At 34.4% G+C, this 18,928-nt stretch overlaps 2 protein-coding genes across 9 annotated transcripts; one reads left to right on the top strand and one right to left on the bottom strand.

The window, feature by feature from the left end:
- Window positions 1-134: 134 nt before the first annotated feature.
- LOC106177002 (uncharacterized) lies at window positions 135-11,481 on the top strand. 6 transcript variants are annotated; one of them, XM_087005979.1, is made up of 14 exons: window positions 135-284; window positions 1,141-1,320; window positions 4,104-4,550; window positions 5,742-5,858; window positions 6,232-6,249; window positions 6,526-6,707; window positions 7,124-7,214; window positions 7,481-7,637; window positions 8,193-8,391; window positions 8,556-8,814; window positions 9,260-9,410; window positions 9,959-10,047; window positions 10,274-10,391; window positions 10,764-11,481. In XM_087005979.1, the coding sequence occupies exons 2-14, from the start codon at window positions 1,180-1,182 to the stop codon at window positions 10,922-10,924; spliced, it is 2,130 nt and encodes a 709-aa protein (XP_086862105.1). In that variant the 5' UTR covers window positions 135-284; window positions 1,141-1,179; the 3' UTR covers window positions 10,925-11,481. The 6 variants fall into 6 exon arrangements, with proteins under 6 accessions (XP_086862105.1, XP_086862104.1, XP_013415071.1 ...); XM_087005978.1 differs by having other exon boundaries at window positions 161-315; XM_013559617.2 differs by lacking the exon at window positions 4,104-4,550 and adding an exon at window positions 2,456-2,602 and having other exon boundaries at window positions 161-315.
- Window positions 11,482-14,085: 2,604 nt separating this feature from the next.
- LOC106176986 (mu-type opioid receptor) lies at window positions 14,086-17,192 on the bottom strand. 3 transcript variants are annotated; one of them, XM_087005982.1, is made up of 2 exons: window positions 16,890-17,192; window positions 14,086-15,535 (listed from the first exon to the last, which is right to left on the bottom strand). In XM_087005982.1, exon 2 carries the CDS (start codon window positions 15,504-15,506, stop codon window positions 14,454-14,456), a length of 1,053 nt encoding a protein of 350 aa, XP_086862108.1. In that variant the 5' UTR covers window positions 15,507-15,535; window positions 16,890-17,192; the 3' UTR covers window positions 14,086-14,453. The 3 variants fall into 3 exon arrangements, with proteins under 3 accessions (XP_086862108.1, XP_013415048.1, XP_086862109.1); XM_013559594.2 differs by having other exon boundaries at window positions 17,005-17,192; XM_087005983.1 differs by lacking the exon at window positions 16,890-17,192 and adding an exon at window positions 15,925-16,877.
- Window positions 17,193-18,928: the final 1,736 nt, after the last annotated feature.

The raw sequence follows: 18,928 nt of genomic DNA, 5'->3' as shown, positions 1-18,928 counted from the left end.
ACTGTAAGACATAATTGTGGCTTCCAACTCAAAATTTAAAGTGTCTTTTTCTATTAGAGTGCCTTTATAGATCTGAAATAAAACTAAACTTGACACAAATATGTCGCGAAAATGTCCCATTTACTTTTGTATATGCTGTGTCCATGGTGAGGTGACGTCAAAGCATTCATATGGTAATATCTGTTATGGAGAACACCACAACAACTAGAAGTAGGCCTACCCCTATATTGAACTTAGCAAATTGAGCATTGTGCAACATTGTGCTTAACGAGGCGCTGGAATAAGTAAGTCATTTGACTAACACATTCGGATTCGGTGAGTGTCAGATATATAACTTTTTAAAGAAAGTTTTCTGCGTTTTAATACTGTAAATTAGTTTAATTTGTGATTGTGATACTCGAAGTTTGGTTAACCGGCACATGTACGAGTACTTGTGTTTAAGCAGTAGAGAGGCCATTACTGTATAATGCCATGACATAATATCAATTTAGTATAGCTGTACTGTGAACATCCAACATAAACGTGGCTATATTTTCTAAAATTTTCACAAATGAAATCTGAGCAGTAATTGCCCCATGGCTACATTTTGTTACCCCAAACTGGTACTGGGAGTATTGGGGTACATGTACTGCAGTACACTGTACCTTCATACTTTAAAATCTTTAATTATTGTAACACATTAACTTGAATATTGCAGTGAATTGGCAAGATCATTATAGATATATGAAATGTTTTCCTCGACAAGAATTTTTTTCTTGTATATCATTGCATTTAATTATTATAAAGCTAGATGTACACAGTACTGTGAAGTTCAATCATTGTATTCTGATCTCAGGTAACCAGTTTGGTTCTCAGAGTCATTTTTGAGAACATTTTACAGCTGTACCATATGCCTCTTCCCATATCTAGAATTGCAAAATCAGATTTCAGCCAACTGGCATGGAGTTTGATTTTTATTATTTTTTTTATTTGTCTACATTTACTGTACATGTACTGGGTACCATTAAAGTTAATATGTTTGCATTCAACCATAAAAAGATTGTTTAACAGAAAACAAGCATTTGTGTCACTTTTGGTTAGTTTTTAATTATAACTGTATAATAGTTCCATTGTTTAATTGTATTTCTTTTTCTTTTTTAGCGACCTACGTACCCACAGAAAATAAACTAAAAAAAAAACATGGGTTGTGGAGCAAGTTCCCAGCCAGCACCTCGTTACAATGGTAACAAGGCATACCCTGTACAACAGCATGCTCATCAGCAACATCATCTGCAACAACAAAAACCTACACAGCATGTACACCCAACACCCCAGCAGAAGGTAAGGACTGAGTTAATTTTCTTCTGTAACTCTTACTGGTCTTTTAAACTTTTGGATGTGATGCTGACTCTAACAGCTTCTTATAAATTTATTTGGCTTTTTTATTGAATACACTGATCTCTGAATTTCACTAAGGTTATGCAGAATTATTGGGCTCACTCTACCATATTTTCAGCCAATTAGGTTTATTTTAAATGTGGCAAAATCAGATGTTCATGACTTTTTGGTCAGAAATTCAATATGATTCACGCTTATGCTAGCATGGGCCCATCTGCTCCTTCCGGATTGGATGTGATCTACTCTCTTCTTTTTCGCCCTGCATACTTTTCAATTTAAACTTCATCCTTAACAGAAAGAGAATCAGTCATTACAAAATCTGGATATCACTTACACATATAGGTACTGGTATGCATGCATACACCTTTAGGCATATGTGCAAATGCACAGGTGCATATGACCAGATCCCACATGTGTACATTTGACAGACAGTTGAATTGTGCCATTTCTGTATTTCACAATTTTCTCTTTTTTGCATGGAGATAATTTTCCTTATACTGTTAATGTTGTTTTACATTAAGTCGAGGACAGTTGTTTGTATCAGAATTTTTCAGTGTATTTTCAAGACAAAATATATAGGAATGCAAATATTTGGTAAATTCTTTATGTCAATCTTGAGCACTTCTTGATACTGAGATGCATTTTGCCATTGTAGAAAATCTTAATCAATACATATGTTTTTACTTATAGTTATTCTTTCAATTGTTACCACCTTTTATTGATGGTAAAGCATGATGAAATTAATATAAACTTGCATGTTGTAATAATATGATTTTTTATATTGATTTTTTAACTGTTATGGTAATTTGTGCTATTAAATATTGTGTCTAAGAATGCATGAATATGCATGAATATATTTATTTTACTCTTTTGTGGAGTGTTTATCATCTTTCTGAAAGGGTGTGGTGGTTAAGTAAATTTAGTATTTGATATAGCATGATAAATAAATAAATAAATAAATAAATGGGCATATGTTTACACTAGTATTATAGTATGTACATGTACTAGTACTGTATTAAGGCGTCTTCCTTATTTTTTAAGAATTAATTTTAACTTTTGCTATGATATAACTATCCAGGCTCATAGCTCTTTGCCCCAAATTGAGAAGAAAGAAGGAAAATGTGACAAAATAGTCCGAGCTGCAAGTAGTTGCAGCCTGATAAGCCGAAAGTCAGTTAAAAGCAAGAGTAGTGCAAGCACTACTAGTAGCAGATCATCTCTAAAGGTAATATATAATAAAAGGTTTGAACTTGGTTTGACATTCAGCAGAATGCACATATTCATGTGCTTTGGATGAAGAGAATTGCTGGAGAGCAACTGCATGTACTTCTGTCTGCTGTGTGAGCTACTTTTTTATTTTGACCAGAATGAAAATTGGATATATATCCATTAGCGTTCTGTTATTTTACCCCAGTTTCTCTTAGCCTCCTTACATTTTCTAATTTGCCCTTCAAATTTGTTAAGCCTCCAAGTAACTGTTTTTGTCAGTAAAAAATAACAACAATATTATAATTAACATGTCATTCCCATAGTTAAAGTCTGTTTGCAACCACTTTCATAATTTCATAGGCTGGCATGAATTTTATTTCTAGAAATCAAGTGGTGAAAGTAATTGGCTGGCAAATAGAGGCAGATATACCTAATTCAATACCGTGTTAATGTGCCAAACTTAACAGTCTTGTTGCACGAGCAGTGAAATCTTCTAATTTCTTCATAGGTTATAGGTAAAAATTATGCACATGTGTTTGGCATAGAATGTAGTTTTTCAGTCATTAAATGTTCAAGTTTTGAATTTGTGATTGTTGTGGCAGTAAACTATTATTTCAACACAGTGCAAGTACTGTTTAACTGGTAGTGCAGTATTATTTATTTGTGTTACAAATGCAGTCCAAAGGTGAGATAAAGCCCAGAGATAAAAAAATATGAAAAAAATTCTGTATACTTTTATACTAGTGCCAGTGATGTTCATGTGTACTCATAAATATATATTTTAAGCTTCAAGGTTGTAATCTGTTTCTGAAATGCTTTTAAACATGAACCAGAATATCATGCTGGTATGCTATATATACTCCTATACTATTGATTATAATAGTACCTTTATGTGTAGAGTTTTAGATTGGCTTATGGAGGAGATTAATGTTTTCTTAGTCCTATAACCTAGGACGCAATATTCATGAATATTGCATCCTAGCTATAGCCTAATGCAGATTAGATCTGACTGTGCATGAAGCATTGATCTTTGATGTGTTAAGACAAGTATGTTTGCTTTACTCTTTTTGATATTGACATTAACTTAGGTACCAGTGTAGGTGAAACCTATGTAAAGTGGCATAAATATCTTAAGCCCATATGCCTCAAACGAATGCATACACACAATCATACAGACACTTGATGTATCTTAATGTCACTGTGATTGGGTGTGTTTTTGTTCAGAGGGGGTTTGAGAGAGTGTAATGCATTATCTTAACTATGAAGGACATGGTCATGTAGTAGAGTTCATATTAAATTTTTACCATGATGAAATATTGGGGATAAGGAATGAGGTGTTTTTGTTACAGCTTGATGTGGTAAAGAATGTGTTTTTGTATTTTCAGTGTACAGTATGTCGTTATCATATATTTATTGATGCATAGAGAGCATTGCCATCATTTTTGAAATATGCAGGCATCTTATATTGATATTAGAAAAATATCTGTACTCATGGAGCATTTGCATAATACATGTAGGATACACACAAAGACAGTGATAGCACTGCCTCAGTCAAGTCGCTCACATTTGAGAATGAAAACAACACTGCAGCTGGAACGTCCGCGGCTGAGCCAAGTTTTGGGGGTGAAGTTATAAGTGGCGAGGAAGAATACAGTGTTAAAACTGCAACCCAAATGAAAGGAAATGGAGAAAAGGGCTTATCCAGTATTGCAGAGGCTCCTTTTGAAGGAATAAAAGATCCTGCACTGGATTTCAGAGAGGCAAGTCTCAGAGATGGAGAGTTGGAGGTCAATGAAAGAATGCCCATCACCTCCACCATTGCTGCAGAGCAGACAGAAAAGGCACCTCCCGAAGCAATCAAGGAATTCAATGCAATCCAGGATTCAAACAGCTTCCAAAATAGTTCAGTTGAAAAGAAGCCCACGTCTGACTCTTTGCAAGAGGAGGTGGTTTTCTTTATTGAGGTAGACAGGCATGATCATAATAAAAAGCATGACATTTATGGACTGCATGAGCCCCAAAAACATGTGCTAAGCATGAGGACATATATTGACAGACATACACAGTACTAGTATCCCGTACTGTATATATAGTATATATAAGATCATGAAAAGCATGTGCCCAAAGTATATATATATATATATATGACTAATTTATAACTATATCACTTCATGTAGTACATGTGCCTAAACCAAAACCCAAGCATTCACATGTAGCATAGAACTTATTAGTATTATGACAGTTAATTTAGTGCGCCAGTATTATGTTCCTTCAAATTTACAGTAAAATCTTTCTACTTTACACCAAGTTTAAATAATTAGAATCAAAAAGACATACATACTGTACATGTACAATGTTTCACTGTAATTACAAAACCATGATCTCCACTCCCATATCCCTTCTGTCATCCTCACTGAATATACCTTGCTCATGGTTTCAAGATATGGTATTTTTTGCCTCATTATCTACATTCACATAAGTTAAAGAGGTGATTAAACTTTCTCAGTCTTATGGATATTTTTATCATACCATTTATGGGCGATGTGTCAGTAACTATTCATCCCAAAGCCCTCCTATCCTTTCACTTACCAAGTGTAGTGGTCGCTTTTTAGGCCTTTTCTTTCTTCAGTATTGCTATCAGTATTTATGCTTAATGCTTAATATAAATAATTATACATGGTGTTTGCTTATATGCTGGATTTTTTTTTTTTTTTTTTTTTTTTTGCTGCATTTGAATTAGCTTAGGCATTTAATAGTCCAGATTTTTTTATATCTTATTCATCACATAAAGTGTGCTAGCTTTTTCCCTAGTAGTTTCTGCATAGTATGTCATTGTGCTATATTGAATTGCATAGGATTATGTCAAATTGTCATTCATAATAAAATATCTTTGAGAGATTTTTTTTCTTATTAAGAAAATATTTTCTCTATAACAACTGAGTTACATTTTTCATAATTTATCATGTTTTAAGTGTAAAAATCTTTAACCAGTTTTCAACAGATTTAAACTGTAACTAATTTAAGCAACTGGCTTATTAATTAGTATGCAAGCTTGCAGCATTCATGCTTAAAAAACACATAATATGTATATCACAGACTTAACATGCCAGCTTGAGATCTTGTGTATTGATACGTGTGATATAATTTTGCTGCAGCAACTTGCGCCTGCTAACAATACAGTTGCTGCTGCTCCAGTAGCAACATCACAATCACAGCAACAGCCTGCAGAGAAACCAAAACCAACACCTGTTATTACTGACAATTCTCCAGAGGTTTGAACACTATATAATATATATACTAGTATACTAAATTACACTGTATTTATTGTTAATATTCTACTTATATTTGTTCACTACTGAAATGCATTTCATAGAATTGATTTATTCATATGCAATCTAGACTAATTGTTCCTTTGTCCATAATTGATGCATGTTGATATATAAACATTTGTTTTTGCTCTGAATTTTTTTCTCACTTTAAAATAAGTCTTATTCTGGTAATTAGTTACTTTTTGTCATGTTGTCTCACATTTTTGTTATCAGTTACCAGTTGACGCAATCTATGATATATATTTTTTGACAAATGTTGTTTCAGAGTGCATAATTTGATCCATCCAATTAATATTTGCTTTTTTCTTTATTTTAGGAGAAAACTGAAATTGAGGTAGGTCTCAGAAAATATAACACGGTCACAGAACTTGAAGCCCTATAAATTGCAAGTTGCAAGTATTTTATGAAAATGATTAAAGAATTTAATTGATTTCACCCTAATTTGCTGAAGAGGAAAGATAAAATGGAAAAATAAAGTAAAGGTGCAAACAGGAACATTAATAATATATTATACACGTTGAATTAAAAGGGATTCACGGAAGTAGCAAGTAAAATTTATTTGAATAGACTTGATCAAATTATTATAGAAGCATTGCTGCTTGTGTTACAGATGAAGTCAGTTGACATCAACAAAGAACTGCTGGAAAAGTATATGGCTTTGGAGAAGGAAATCCATGAGAAAGAAAACAAAAATGTTGTCAAAGCCTTGCAAGTGAAAAAGAAAGAAGTAGCTGAACTTTCTGATACCATACAGCAGTTGGAAGAACATTACAAGAAATGTGTAGAACAGACGTATGTAGAAATATTTTCTGATTTTATTGAATGACTTACTGTAATTGATATTAAACTTTGTTGCGTAAAAAATATTGTCAATCATTCAGTAATTTATGAAATAATCATTATTATAATATTTATTTCTTGAACTGGTGTATTTTCTTTAAAAGCTTTAAAAACAATGCATAAGACTGAAAATAAATTTCTTTGTCAGATTGGCAGCTGTCAAAATTATGTAAAGACTGTAGTCATACACAAAGCTTCGATTTTTCATCTCTTTAACTTTTTTTCTGAATTCTGTGTTAGTTTGACTTTCACTAATTTAGCCTCACTCAATTCAACAATGAAAATATTACTTAGCATATGGCACATAAGTCTAGTTTTGAGCTTACAATAGCACACACAAATTAATGATGAATTATTTTGATTTGTAGGAAGAAGGAAAAGGCCGATGTAGACAATGCACCATCTGTACAACAACTTTTGAATGCAGAAGAATACCAAGCTATGCTAACAAAGGAACAGGTAAGATTTATTTTCTAAATTACTTTTTCACTATCAAAGTAATACTATCCTTTTTCAGTCAGGGTTGTGTCCATGCAGTGATGATTTTTTTCTCTTATATTTAAAGTACATGTAGTTCTTGATTTACTGGTATTATAATAATTATATTTATAAATGAGGCTAAATTTACCAAATCCAGCCTTATTCTTTTTCTTGTGATTACTTCAGGTGATTAATTTCTTTAAATATTTTATTTAATTGTCTCGTCATTGCTTCATCTTCTGTAGGAGGAATACCTTGATGCAGTCAACAATGAAGAAATTGCTAAGAAGCAATTGGTTGGCGTAACTGCACAGAGAGACAAAGTAGCCAAGGAAGTGGAGGAGATGAAGCTGGCAGCAGAGGCCTTACAGAAACTTTACAAGGAGCAGGATGAATTGTTAGGTATGCAGAATGAGTAGCCTTGTAGCCAATGATTTCAAATTTTATTTTTCTGAAAAAGTTGTCCTTTTTACCCCATAACTTGACCTAGCTTGACAGATGGCACTGAACCTAAATCAGATTTGATTAGATTGAACCTTTTCTGCCAAAGGCAGTGGTTCTTTTAAACATCACCCCCATCTCCAAACCCTCCGGACCATGGGCTTTGTGTGTGTGTTCAAATATTAAGTTAAACCCAGTTTTGGGCCTTACTCCTGTGGGTATTGCTCCAGTGAAGTTAGGCTGGCTCAATTAACACCTTGTGACCCATCTTGTCAGATCATTTGATTTGCTTACAATTTATAATTTGTCAACACATGACTTTCCTCAAGTGTGATGCATCCCAAAACCTTCTAAATTAACCATTAGACAACAGAATTAGCCAAAATCCTAGGCCATTGATTAGTATTTTAGTTGCTTTCAGCTCAGCAACTGCAAGTCTCTTCAAATACATCCCACTTAATTTGATTGCTTTTGCAATAGTTTACAATGTGTTTTTTTTTTTTTTTTGTCTTTCAGCTTCTGTGTTTAATGGTAAATATGGCAGTGAAAAGGAGTACAAACTGGAATCAGAGCTAGACATGCTTCTGGACCATCACCAGAGAGTTAGTGTGGCCAAATTTAAATGGCAAAATGCTCGTACCCTGTTGCAGCATGGCTGCAACCAACTGTCATTTGCTTGCAAAAAATGGCTGGAACTTTTAAAAGTACAACCAAAGTAAGTAATCTTGTTATTATCTATGACAATTTTGAAAAAGGAACTTAATAATGAAAGATATTTTGATAAAGTACAAGTAGCACTGAAGTATGTTTGATAGTTAGATTAAGATATTTTTGAAAAATTTCCTTCTTGTATTTCAAATTACTGCCATTTTTTTAAAGTGATGTACCAAGGAAGTACACCATAACAACAGAAACAAGAAACAACCTGATTGCTGCGTCCCAGAACATCACAAGTGCCCAGCGTTACCTCCACGGCATAACCTTCCCATACTGCACCAAAGCCGAGATGGACACCCTGAATAAAGCCACCACAAATATTTATTCGGATATGAACACAGGAGAAAGACACCAGCATGCTTATCAATGCTACATCACAACATACAAGAGGTGTGCTGCCCTGATACAGTGGTTTGACCATGTAAGTTAATATGTACTGTAAGCTTTTCCAAAAGAATTTCTAATGGAAATTAACACACAAATGCTCAGGGGCTGTATTTTGAAGAGTTCCATAGAGAATACAGGCCGAGTGTTTTTTTTTTTTTTTAAGAAAAAATAGCCTTTTATATCTTCTCCATCCTGAGTAGCATGAGATTCATATCTTGTGCGTTTCTCCACAATAATACTACACGCAAATTCATGATCAGTTTTTGCTGTAATTCCATACTTACAACAGTGTATCTTGCATAGGTATTAGTTCTGTAGCAAGTACTATGCTACGTGTGTGTGGTAACTTTTACAATGAACTCCCAAAAAGTTAATTGTAGTACGATAACCAAAGGAAGGATGTTAGGGTTTATTTTGTATGTTGAGATTGCTCAGTGTTCATATTCATTTAGTCAATATTGTCTTATCATGAATTTTAGGTAATTAACAATACAATCAACAAAGATATTGCTAATGCCACTAAGAAAGTCAATGAAAAGGAAAAGGAACTGAGACAGGAGAGGGTAACCCTTCTCGTTGCCAGAGTGAAGGAGGTTCTGGGAACAGATGTGGACTTTACTGTGTCAGATGGTAAGTATTATATTACTGACTTTCCAAGAGATGGCCTCAACTGTTTTCCTACCCCCCCCCCCTTATCCCCATGCCCACCCAACCCCACCCACACTCACACACAACCAACCCCACCTACACACACCCACACCCACGAGTGTTAACAGCAAAATCAAATAGACAGATTTTTTTGTGGGAACTATTTAATTTAATTTGCACTTTTATTAACTTTATATATAATGGACTTAATTTACCAAAAAGTGGTCTTACATTCCACATGCACAAATATTAACAAGAAGGTAGAAGGATTATTACATGATCTCCTCTTTATACATGTACATGTATACACTTCCACAACCAATTTGATTTTATTTTTTCAATTTTTACTGATATTTTAAATGATCGTATGCACATTCTGAATAGAGGTATGATGTTATATTGGCAACCCTAAATCATCATTAATAAAACTAATTTTACAAAAGTCTCACTTAAGTGCAGTTGCTGCAAGATATTGTGAGTTCCGAAAAGAAGGAAATTTCAAGTAACAATCCTTTCTTTTGTTTCTGCAGAGAACATGTTTGATGACAGTGTTGAAGAGAAGGAACTTGTGGACATTATAGATGCTGATGCAGTATCAACAAATGGAGAAGATGTGGAGGTAAATTGAAATATTTTAATGGGAAGAGTCAGATGCTCTGACTTTTTATTATGGTGTGCAAATTTCTCAACTCTTGGTTAAAGATAAAAAACTCTCTGTCTCTGACTGGTTATGAAATTTTCCATTTAATAGTCTAAACAAAGTCTACATAACAGACTGTATACATTCAATGTATTTTATTAATTCCATTTGATTGTTTAAATGTTAACATTGTTATTACTTACAGAAACCTGAGGGGGTCATCACAGGTAATGAACTGGCACCTGGTGACAATGACAGCATATCTGCCACGCCACTACCTCTGAATGAACTGGCACCACCTCCTTCTCAGGAAGACCTCTTTGGTAAACTTTCCTTATATATTTTTATTTTATTTTTAATTCCTCATGCACTTCTGTTAAGTAGGACGTAAGTGTATTTGCTGAATGAAGTCTTGTTTTCCTTTTTTAATATAAACAAAAAGCTGCAGTTCTCTTAAATGCTTTAAACACTTTCTGTAAATTTAAAAATTTTTGCGTAATATTTGAGCAAACGTGCAGATGCCATAAAACATTTTTTATAATGATAGATGCTCTGACATCATTGTTTGCCAAACAAACACATAAACAAAAAAGCAAATAAGTCAAAACATTGTATCTTAGACATTTACTTGCATAAACATGCATGCTCAGTATCTCCTTTATACTCTTTTTCACTGTAAAAATGTTGTCTTACAGGAGACATAGAGGAGCTGAAGAAACAACACGAGCGTGAGATGGAAGAATTCCAAAGAGCTCAAGAAATCAACAAAGCTCGTATGGACCAAGGTTTACAAGAAAAATTGAAAGCTAGGCGTAGTCGCAGACAAAGACAGGAGGCCTTGGAAGTCAGCAGTTAAATGAACAATACAGTATTAACTACCCTTAATGTGGTCTTAGAGTGTGGTCCAGTCCTTTACTTTAAGTCAAAGAAGTTTTGTACTAACTGCTGGTCTTTTGACCTAAGTAAGAAAATGTGAATTTGATATGTGAATTAACGTTCAAGTATACATCATTTTTTAATGTGTACTTTCTTTATGTATATTTGTTAATCTAATGTTACCTTATGTGTCATGTATACATTTAACATCAGTTTAATATAAAAGGGAACAAATAATTGTGTTGTAAACAAATGCAAGAGAACCATTTCTAAAAGTTGTGAACAGGGAGTCATGTTTTACAAGTCAGAACTTTGCTTTCTTTTTTCCCCATGAAAGTCATTATTGTAAAATAAATGTTTTAATTGCTTCCTTACTGAACACCGATTATTAGTATGGCACAAGGCATTTTATACATTGTATTTTTCTTATCTGATATTATAATCAAACAGATTAATATAAAAATACTTTTACAAAGTTACTAAGGCTCAAAAAAGCAATGAAGTGTAAAAATGCTGATAAATTGGTTTTATTTTGAATTTAGGTTCATCTTTTGTATTTTTTGTTCTATAACAATTGCACCACATACAGCTACCATTATATAGTAAAGGGTGTTTCAGGTGTAGCGTGTACATTGTTGTGGACCAAAAGGGTGCATTTACCGAGTATTAGAAGGACCTTGCAGAACTGTCATATAAAAACACTAGAAATGTAATATTTACCGGTACTGCTCTGTGATTTAAGGCATAACATAACATTCTTAAGTGCATTACATGTACATAATATAATATAATTATACACTGACCAAAAAGTTTGGAAACAATGTTATTTTTAATAATTATAAAATAACCATATGAGCTAAGGTAAATATATATTTTAGCCAAATATTGATGGATAATGCAACTACCATTAGTTACATTTTTATATACACTGAAGATTTTCCCACTACATTACATAGTTTTTAATTATTGAAAAACAATTCCAAACTTTTTTGGCCAAGTGTATAATAGAATATAATTTGATATCTAGTAATGTGAGGTCTGATAAGGCCCACTATTGACATATTGAGGTGGTCTCCAAATATATAATTGACCAATGGCATAATTGCTGATCATTTTACCAATCAGAAAGAACACATTATCAACAATGCTAGATGACAGTGATGATGCAAATTTTGATGTTAACTTGAAGGACACTGACATTTATATTTCTTTTCTGAGGTCTGCAAAATGACATATTGACCTCACTTAAAGTCAATAATTGTATATATAGATATATAGATAGATAGATAGATAGATATACCACATTATACAATACTCTTTGTATAAAACAGGGTGTTAATATTAACCTTTTTCATTGTTTTTGCAAGGAGAGATTCACATTATTTTGCAGTGTTTTTACTGCAAAGAAGAAAGTTACTTAATAGGATTTACAGGTGACTATAATACATTTGTGCTTATATAATAATATTGTACATTTCCTTTTAGAAACAGTGGTGTCTATGCTATTTCATATCTTAAAAGGATAATGTAAATATATCTAAGGAGTTACTGCTTTGATTTAATGTACATGTACATGTTTTTTTTTTAATTTTTTGATTTTATTTGTTTACACAATTCCGTCCTCAGTATATCTGTGATAAATCATATGCCAAAATTTGATTGCATTTATGATGTAAATAATAAAGAAAGTAAAAATAAAGATGTGGTCAGATTTTAATTTGAAAATTTTCCCTTGCAAACTATGCCCATTATAATGTTGGTCCTTACATGTAGCAACTAGATGCTATAGTATAGGTTATATAATTATGAAGATTACTTCAACAGAGATTTTTAATTTTTTTTTTTCATTTCTGAGATGGCATTCCCAGCTGATATATTATACTTGTCTTTGTTTATACTATTACACATAGAGAAGCTCCCCTTTTCCCTTCATTCCCCTATTTGAAAACCGAGAAAAAATATTTCTTTTAAAGATAAAAAAAATAATAAAAATGTTAAGAAAAAATATTTTTAAAAAATGTTTAATTCATTTGGATTCTTTTCCCATACTAAATAAAAGTATAACATTTAGAAGATGAAATTTTATCAAACAAACCAGGTTAGAAAATGAAAAGTGGTATCGATGAGGGATGGGAGGGGCTTGATTCTGCATGGTGCGCTACGTTCTAAACTTTATACGTAATAGTTCCTTGAAAACCACTTTGATATCAGTAGCGCATTATGGCAAAAGACAACGGATTTAATTTCAACTGAACGGAAATACCAGAACTGATCTAGGAACGCTTCTGGAAGAAAGAGTTTTGAAGAAGGGAAGAAGTTAGCTTTAGATGTATCTTATTCGCCTAATTTTTTTTAGATATATCCTTGTCTACTATTCAAAGGGTGCGTGTCAATGGTGGAATGCCTCTTCCGTTCTATTCAGCCTGCAACGTTCACGATCTATCAGCAAGTTTAAGTTATATCACTTTTTTGGCAAACCAACTTTATGGAACTGTCCTGTAACTGTTAAGTACGACAAATCGCAGGTTTCATCAGGTATTATGAGATGTTAGCTTTTCAGTGCACGAAAATGGAACGGAATGGGAAGTCAAGTCAAGAAGAAGGGGACAGATGAGCAAGAATAAGGTGCTCCCGAGCTACATGTACATGGACTACCTGTAGAGAAAATATATCACTCCGGGAAATGCCAACGATACAGATGCGCCAATAGGTAAGGCAAAAGATGGAACGCGCCAATGGGTGTGGCCAAAGATGGAACAACTATTTTGCATTTTGCCCTACTAACGGTGTCTTAGGCTCTATTCCCATAGATTTTAGATCGATCTATCCCCGCGGGGAGTCTCACTAGATTACTTTCAGATAATCCGACTTAAATGTCCGTCTCACCTACTACAAGCTGTAAGGGGGTAATTAACTTTCGTGTCCGCCCGGCTGACAGCTACATGTATTTAGCGTGAACCCCCAGGGAGTTAGGTCGATCTAAAGTAGGTAGATCTAATCTATGGAAATGGGGTGTTAGAAACCTTAGAACACCCAGAGCTGTTCTTACTAAATCCGAACTAATTTAGTATAAACTTTCTCACACTTGAATGTATTCATCAAACAATAATTTGCCCTTGCCAGGGGTGAACGCACGTTGCATACAAGTGTTTTATATATATATTTATTGAACTACAAATAGCTCAAAATTAACAAACTTCACTTTATGCTATTATAGAAAAATAAATGAATCATCAACTTTAACTGTTATTACTATTTCTAACATTCAATAAAGGGCCTATTTATCAACGATTTATATCAAAGGAACGCAATATCAGAGTTATAAAAATGTCTGAGATTATGAAATAAACTCAAGTTTTTCTTTACAATAAAGAAGCCAACCAGTTGAAAATAGCCCTTTACTTTTAATTTAGCTCTAAACACCATGCTTTGTATCTGTTCTTCGAATATCTATTTCTTAATTATCATATAGACTTGCGTGTATATAATAGTTCTAATCAATATCATACCTAAACAATATCAGAACGAACGGACGACCTAGTTCTTGTATTACTGGTGGAATAACAGTCAGAAGAGCTGACTGTGTTCCTTCTCATAGGTTTTCTACCGGTGACCATTTCCCAAATTGCTTTCCGAAACTCTGGTAGCCGAATTGCGTATATGATCGGGTTTAGGGCGGAATTCAATGTGGCCAAGTTCATCAGGAAGAATCGAATAGTTATTGTTGTCGGCGTGTATTGAATAAGAGGAGAACTAAATACACCCAGCATTATTATCAAGGGAGCCCAACACGTGAAAAAACATGCAAGGATTAATACCACAGTTTTTGACAGTTTCACGTCCTTTTCTTTGACTGTAAAGTTTGACTGGCGAACAGCTCTCTCTATTCTGATGTACATATAGACGATACAAGAGGCAACAATGGTGAAGCCGGAGCAAAGTAAACTGCCTAAATAGTGTTCTGGAAGAACTAACGACATTTCGCAATCTTTATCTTTGTCATAGGACCAGTCTTTGTGCCAAACGAATGGAAGAATAAGGCCGACGAATGAAGAGGGTATCCAGACCGAAAGGCCGATGACTAAAGACCATTTTGCATAGTGCCGCTGTCGGTGTTTCAGAGGATGCAGAATGGCGTAGTATCTCTCAACAGTGATCATCAGCAAGGCAAACACTGTCGCCATACCCGGAAAAATCGTCAGACAATATCTCAGGATACACAGGTACAGCCACTTAATAGTGTCGAAAACCAAGAATGTCACAATGTGAAACACTAACAAAAGGCCGCCAATGAAATCTGTCACCGGAAGTTGGATCATCACCAAATTGCTTCTGGTCCGCAGCCTGCGAGCTTTGCAGTACGCAGCGAGCACCAGGGCGTTCCCAACACATATTAATGTCATTAGCAAGATAAACGCTGTCACCACCATAGGCTTGTACCACGATGACTGATAGTAGTAGTAAGTCGTTGTCTCATTACTCCCGTTGATCTTCAGGGCGTCGGTGGATTTCTCGGTTGTGTCATAAGATGCCAGAGTCACGTTAGCTTCACCAGCATCCATGGCGGAGGTTTATACCACGCCCAAGTATTCTGTAAGAAAGAGTTTTAAAATTCACATAGGGAAAGTATACTCGTAGAAACATTTTTGCAATTTTTTACATGTACGACAATAAAAATCACGTGTCATGCCAAAATGGGTAAGTCGATTAGCAAGAATTATACAGCAATTGTAGAACAATTGTACACATTTAATAGTATAAATGAATTTAGAAATAACAGCAAGGGGTTGATAAATACGAAGGGATCGCATAAGAATTATTTTGATGTTATATTAGATAAATAGCCAGTTTCAAACGGTTTTAAAAGAGACATCTCAACTTTAGTAGAAGAGAAGGTGAATGCTATGAAAACACAAACGGGTGTAATCATCAATGTAAAAAGTGAGCGCATAAAAGTACTAAAAGAAAAGTCAGTCTTACATGTACTAAAGGAAAAGAAAAAAGTGCCGACAGGATGCGACAAGACAACATGATTTTTGCAACAAATAACATCCATATGCAGCCAGCTGTCAACGTTGCTCAACCCCCGACTCCGTACTTGAATACAGTCAGATTTATAAGCCCAAGCGGATCCGGAACGATCTTCCTAACAATGCCAATGAATGGAATGAGGACACCATCTATACCAGTAAACTGAATAAGGACTCCTCTTTTACATCCTGACCTCAACATTCTGTTAGGTAGATATGGATCAAGATAATATAAATAATATAAATATTCATTACTTAACATATGGATCATAATGAAGATTTCGCTGAGCACTCAGTAATTATGAAGGTGCATCTCTTTACGGTATGTTATCTAGCCGGTGCAGCGTTGCGTAGCAGACCTTTTCCGCCCCTCTGATCAGATACCTGGTGAAGTTTTAACTGTTTTTTAAAGTGCTTTTATTAAATGAAAGTTAGAAACCTGTCAAGCTGTACATCAAAGATAAACAACAGAGTGGAGTCAGCTATTGAACCAAGCCAAACAACTGAAGCACTTATACTATTTTAAAATAGTTTGGAAGCCGGTCAGGTAGCCTATGTACGTAATGACCTTCTGTGACAGCTGTGGACTGACCAAGAATTTGTTAATTCATCCTTTTGACCAAAGGCAAGACCAAAATCGCCACTTTCTACATAAGGTCTCAATTAAGATAATTATTTCTGTGTTGAAGAAGACCCGTTAAAAACTCACCCCTTTGACCAAAACCAAAACTACAATCTAACTAATATCGATTATAGGAAGAGCGAAACTTCATATTCGAATACAGTTCACCAAGGCCTTTTGATTATTGCCATAGAAAATTGAGTTACATATCTACCAGAATACTGGAGGTATATTCTCTTTGACTAACTGCATCCTTTGAAAATGATCAAAGTTACATTTGAGTTACCACTTACCAATATAAGAGTGTTGCAATAATCTACGAAGTGAAATAAGTTCCGTCTTCGTTTGGAGAAGATGTCGTTTACAATGGCGCGCTTTTCTATTGGAAGATCGACATCGTATCTTTACCTATAGTCTCCACTTATTGAGATGTGTGGACACGGATTCGTGTCTCTCTAGTAACAGAGTATGGGCAAATACAAGGGGATGCAGCGCAGGTACAAATCCGAAACTCTTACGACGTTTTTTCTTGTGAAACACATGGAAATGATTGCAGCTTGAACATAAAGCCCTGCTTTTTGACAAGGCGCAAACGAGAACAGTCATCTACGCAATTAGTGTGTAACAGTTATCAGTACTCCAGTGCACATTGTACGAAGGTAGACAGGTTATTATCCGCTCAAGATGTGGACACCCTGAGTTAAAGAGTTTACAGGAAAGCGAACCTTTTTTAGTGTGTTGCTGTTATTATTATTATTATTATTATTATTATTATTATATGACACATTACTATATTACAAGCCTCTGCAGTTTCCAGAACTGCATGAAGGTAGCCTTCATGACCAGCAACTCCCTCCCGTTTCTACTACTTGAAACGGCAGAGATTTGCCGATAACAGAGTAAGTTTCCATCACTATCTGAATCTTAGGGTAGCTGGCTATAAACATACGCCGAGTGATTACTGTAAGATACTGGCGTGGTTAGTGAATGGAATAGATGTTATGTGATCGTGGCGATATACGCTTTATTCGGTTTGAAGGGTGTTTTAGGTGAATTGCGATTGCTTGTTCTCGGTCTGAATGTCAAATAACACACTGCCACCTTCTCGCGATTTATGTCTTGAACAACCTCTCACTTATACTCGAGGTGTTCTGGAGGGAGATAAAAATGATTTTTGAGAATTGTAAAAATGTTCATACGTCTCTTATATGTTTTTGTCATACGCTGGAAAAGGGTTATTTCAAAATTGTGCTTATAACCGATTTAACGTATTGTGTTCTTATTCGTCTATTCAAACGAACATAAATAATTTGTAAACTCTTCACTCTTGATTCAAATAAATAAAAAACAACAATTAAAACTTGTAGTATTTGCCACAGAAGCCAAACTGAAGTAAGCGTGTAAACACCCTGTGGCTTTTATTGTAATTTTCGCACCAATGCAATAACATATTTTAACAAATCTTTTGCGCACATTTCCAACAGTATATGAGAAAAATAATATCAAAAACTAACACCCAGAAAATAGAAACAACAATGGTCATTATACACTATACACGTTAACTAGTTTGACTCTTGGCTGAATGAATAGTAACTCATAACGTCAGCTTATATAAGGAGACCTCATTTAAATAAATGAGTAGTAATCACTCCTGCGTTTATCATTGGCCAAAACCTGTGAGACTTATCATATACCGACAAAACTGAATCAATCATAAACCATACAAATACATGTACATCGATACTCAATTTACGCTAGGTGTGTCTGAGCCTTGAGATAGGCACGTGAATGCATGGTGTCTAAGACACTGGCAGATGACAGTCGCATTTGATAGTATATTTGTAAACAAATAAAATGCTTTGTTGTTCTCATATTTTTGTCTCCAAATTTACTGACCGGCATTGCTAGGTTAAAAAGCAGTTTAGTTCTTTACCACTGTCCACACATATAATGTTCAAAGCAGCACAAATAGAATTTGTTCAAAAATTTTTTTTTCATTTAAGCAAAACCGAAAACACTTTGAAGATTAAAAAGCTACTTTTTTGTGCAGCAGAGAGGATTGTTTCCTAAATTTATCACGTAACCACCTCTGTTTAATGAGACACTTATTCTTCTGCTTTTCAGATCATGAGTCAGATTCCCTCATGCAGCTACCAAAACTTGGAGAAAAGACAAAAAATATCCAAAGTATTATGGATAAGCAGGCCCGTAGCCAGGAAGTTCGGGAGAAGGTCCGCTTTCTCAGCTGGGCCAGATGGTGTTCATTTTAACGTTAACTGAGGAAGTCTACCCTTAAAACAATTAATACAAACAATGCCCGCGGTTTAAATGT

Source organism: Lingula anatina, chromosome 2 (genome assembly GCF_051362555.1).
Source record: "Lingula anatina isolate TDL-2025a chromosome 2, LinAna3.0, whole genome shotgun sequence".
In the NCBI taxonomy this organism is placed as follows: Eukaryota; Metazoa; Brachiopoda; class Lingulata; order Lingulida; family Lingulidae; genus Lingula; species Lingula anatina.
This window is presented reverse-complemented; position numbering and strand designations above follow the sequence as displayed.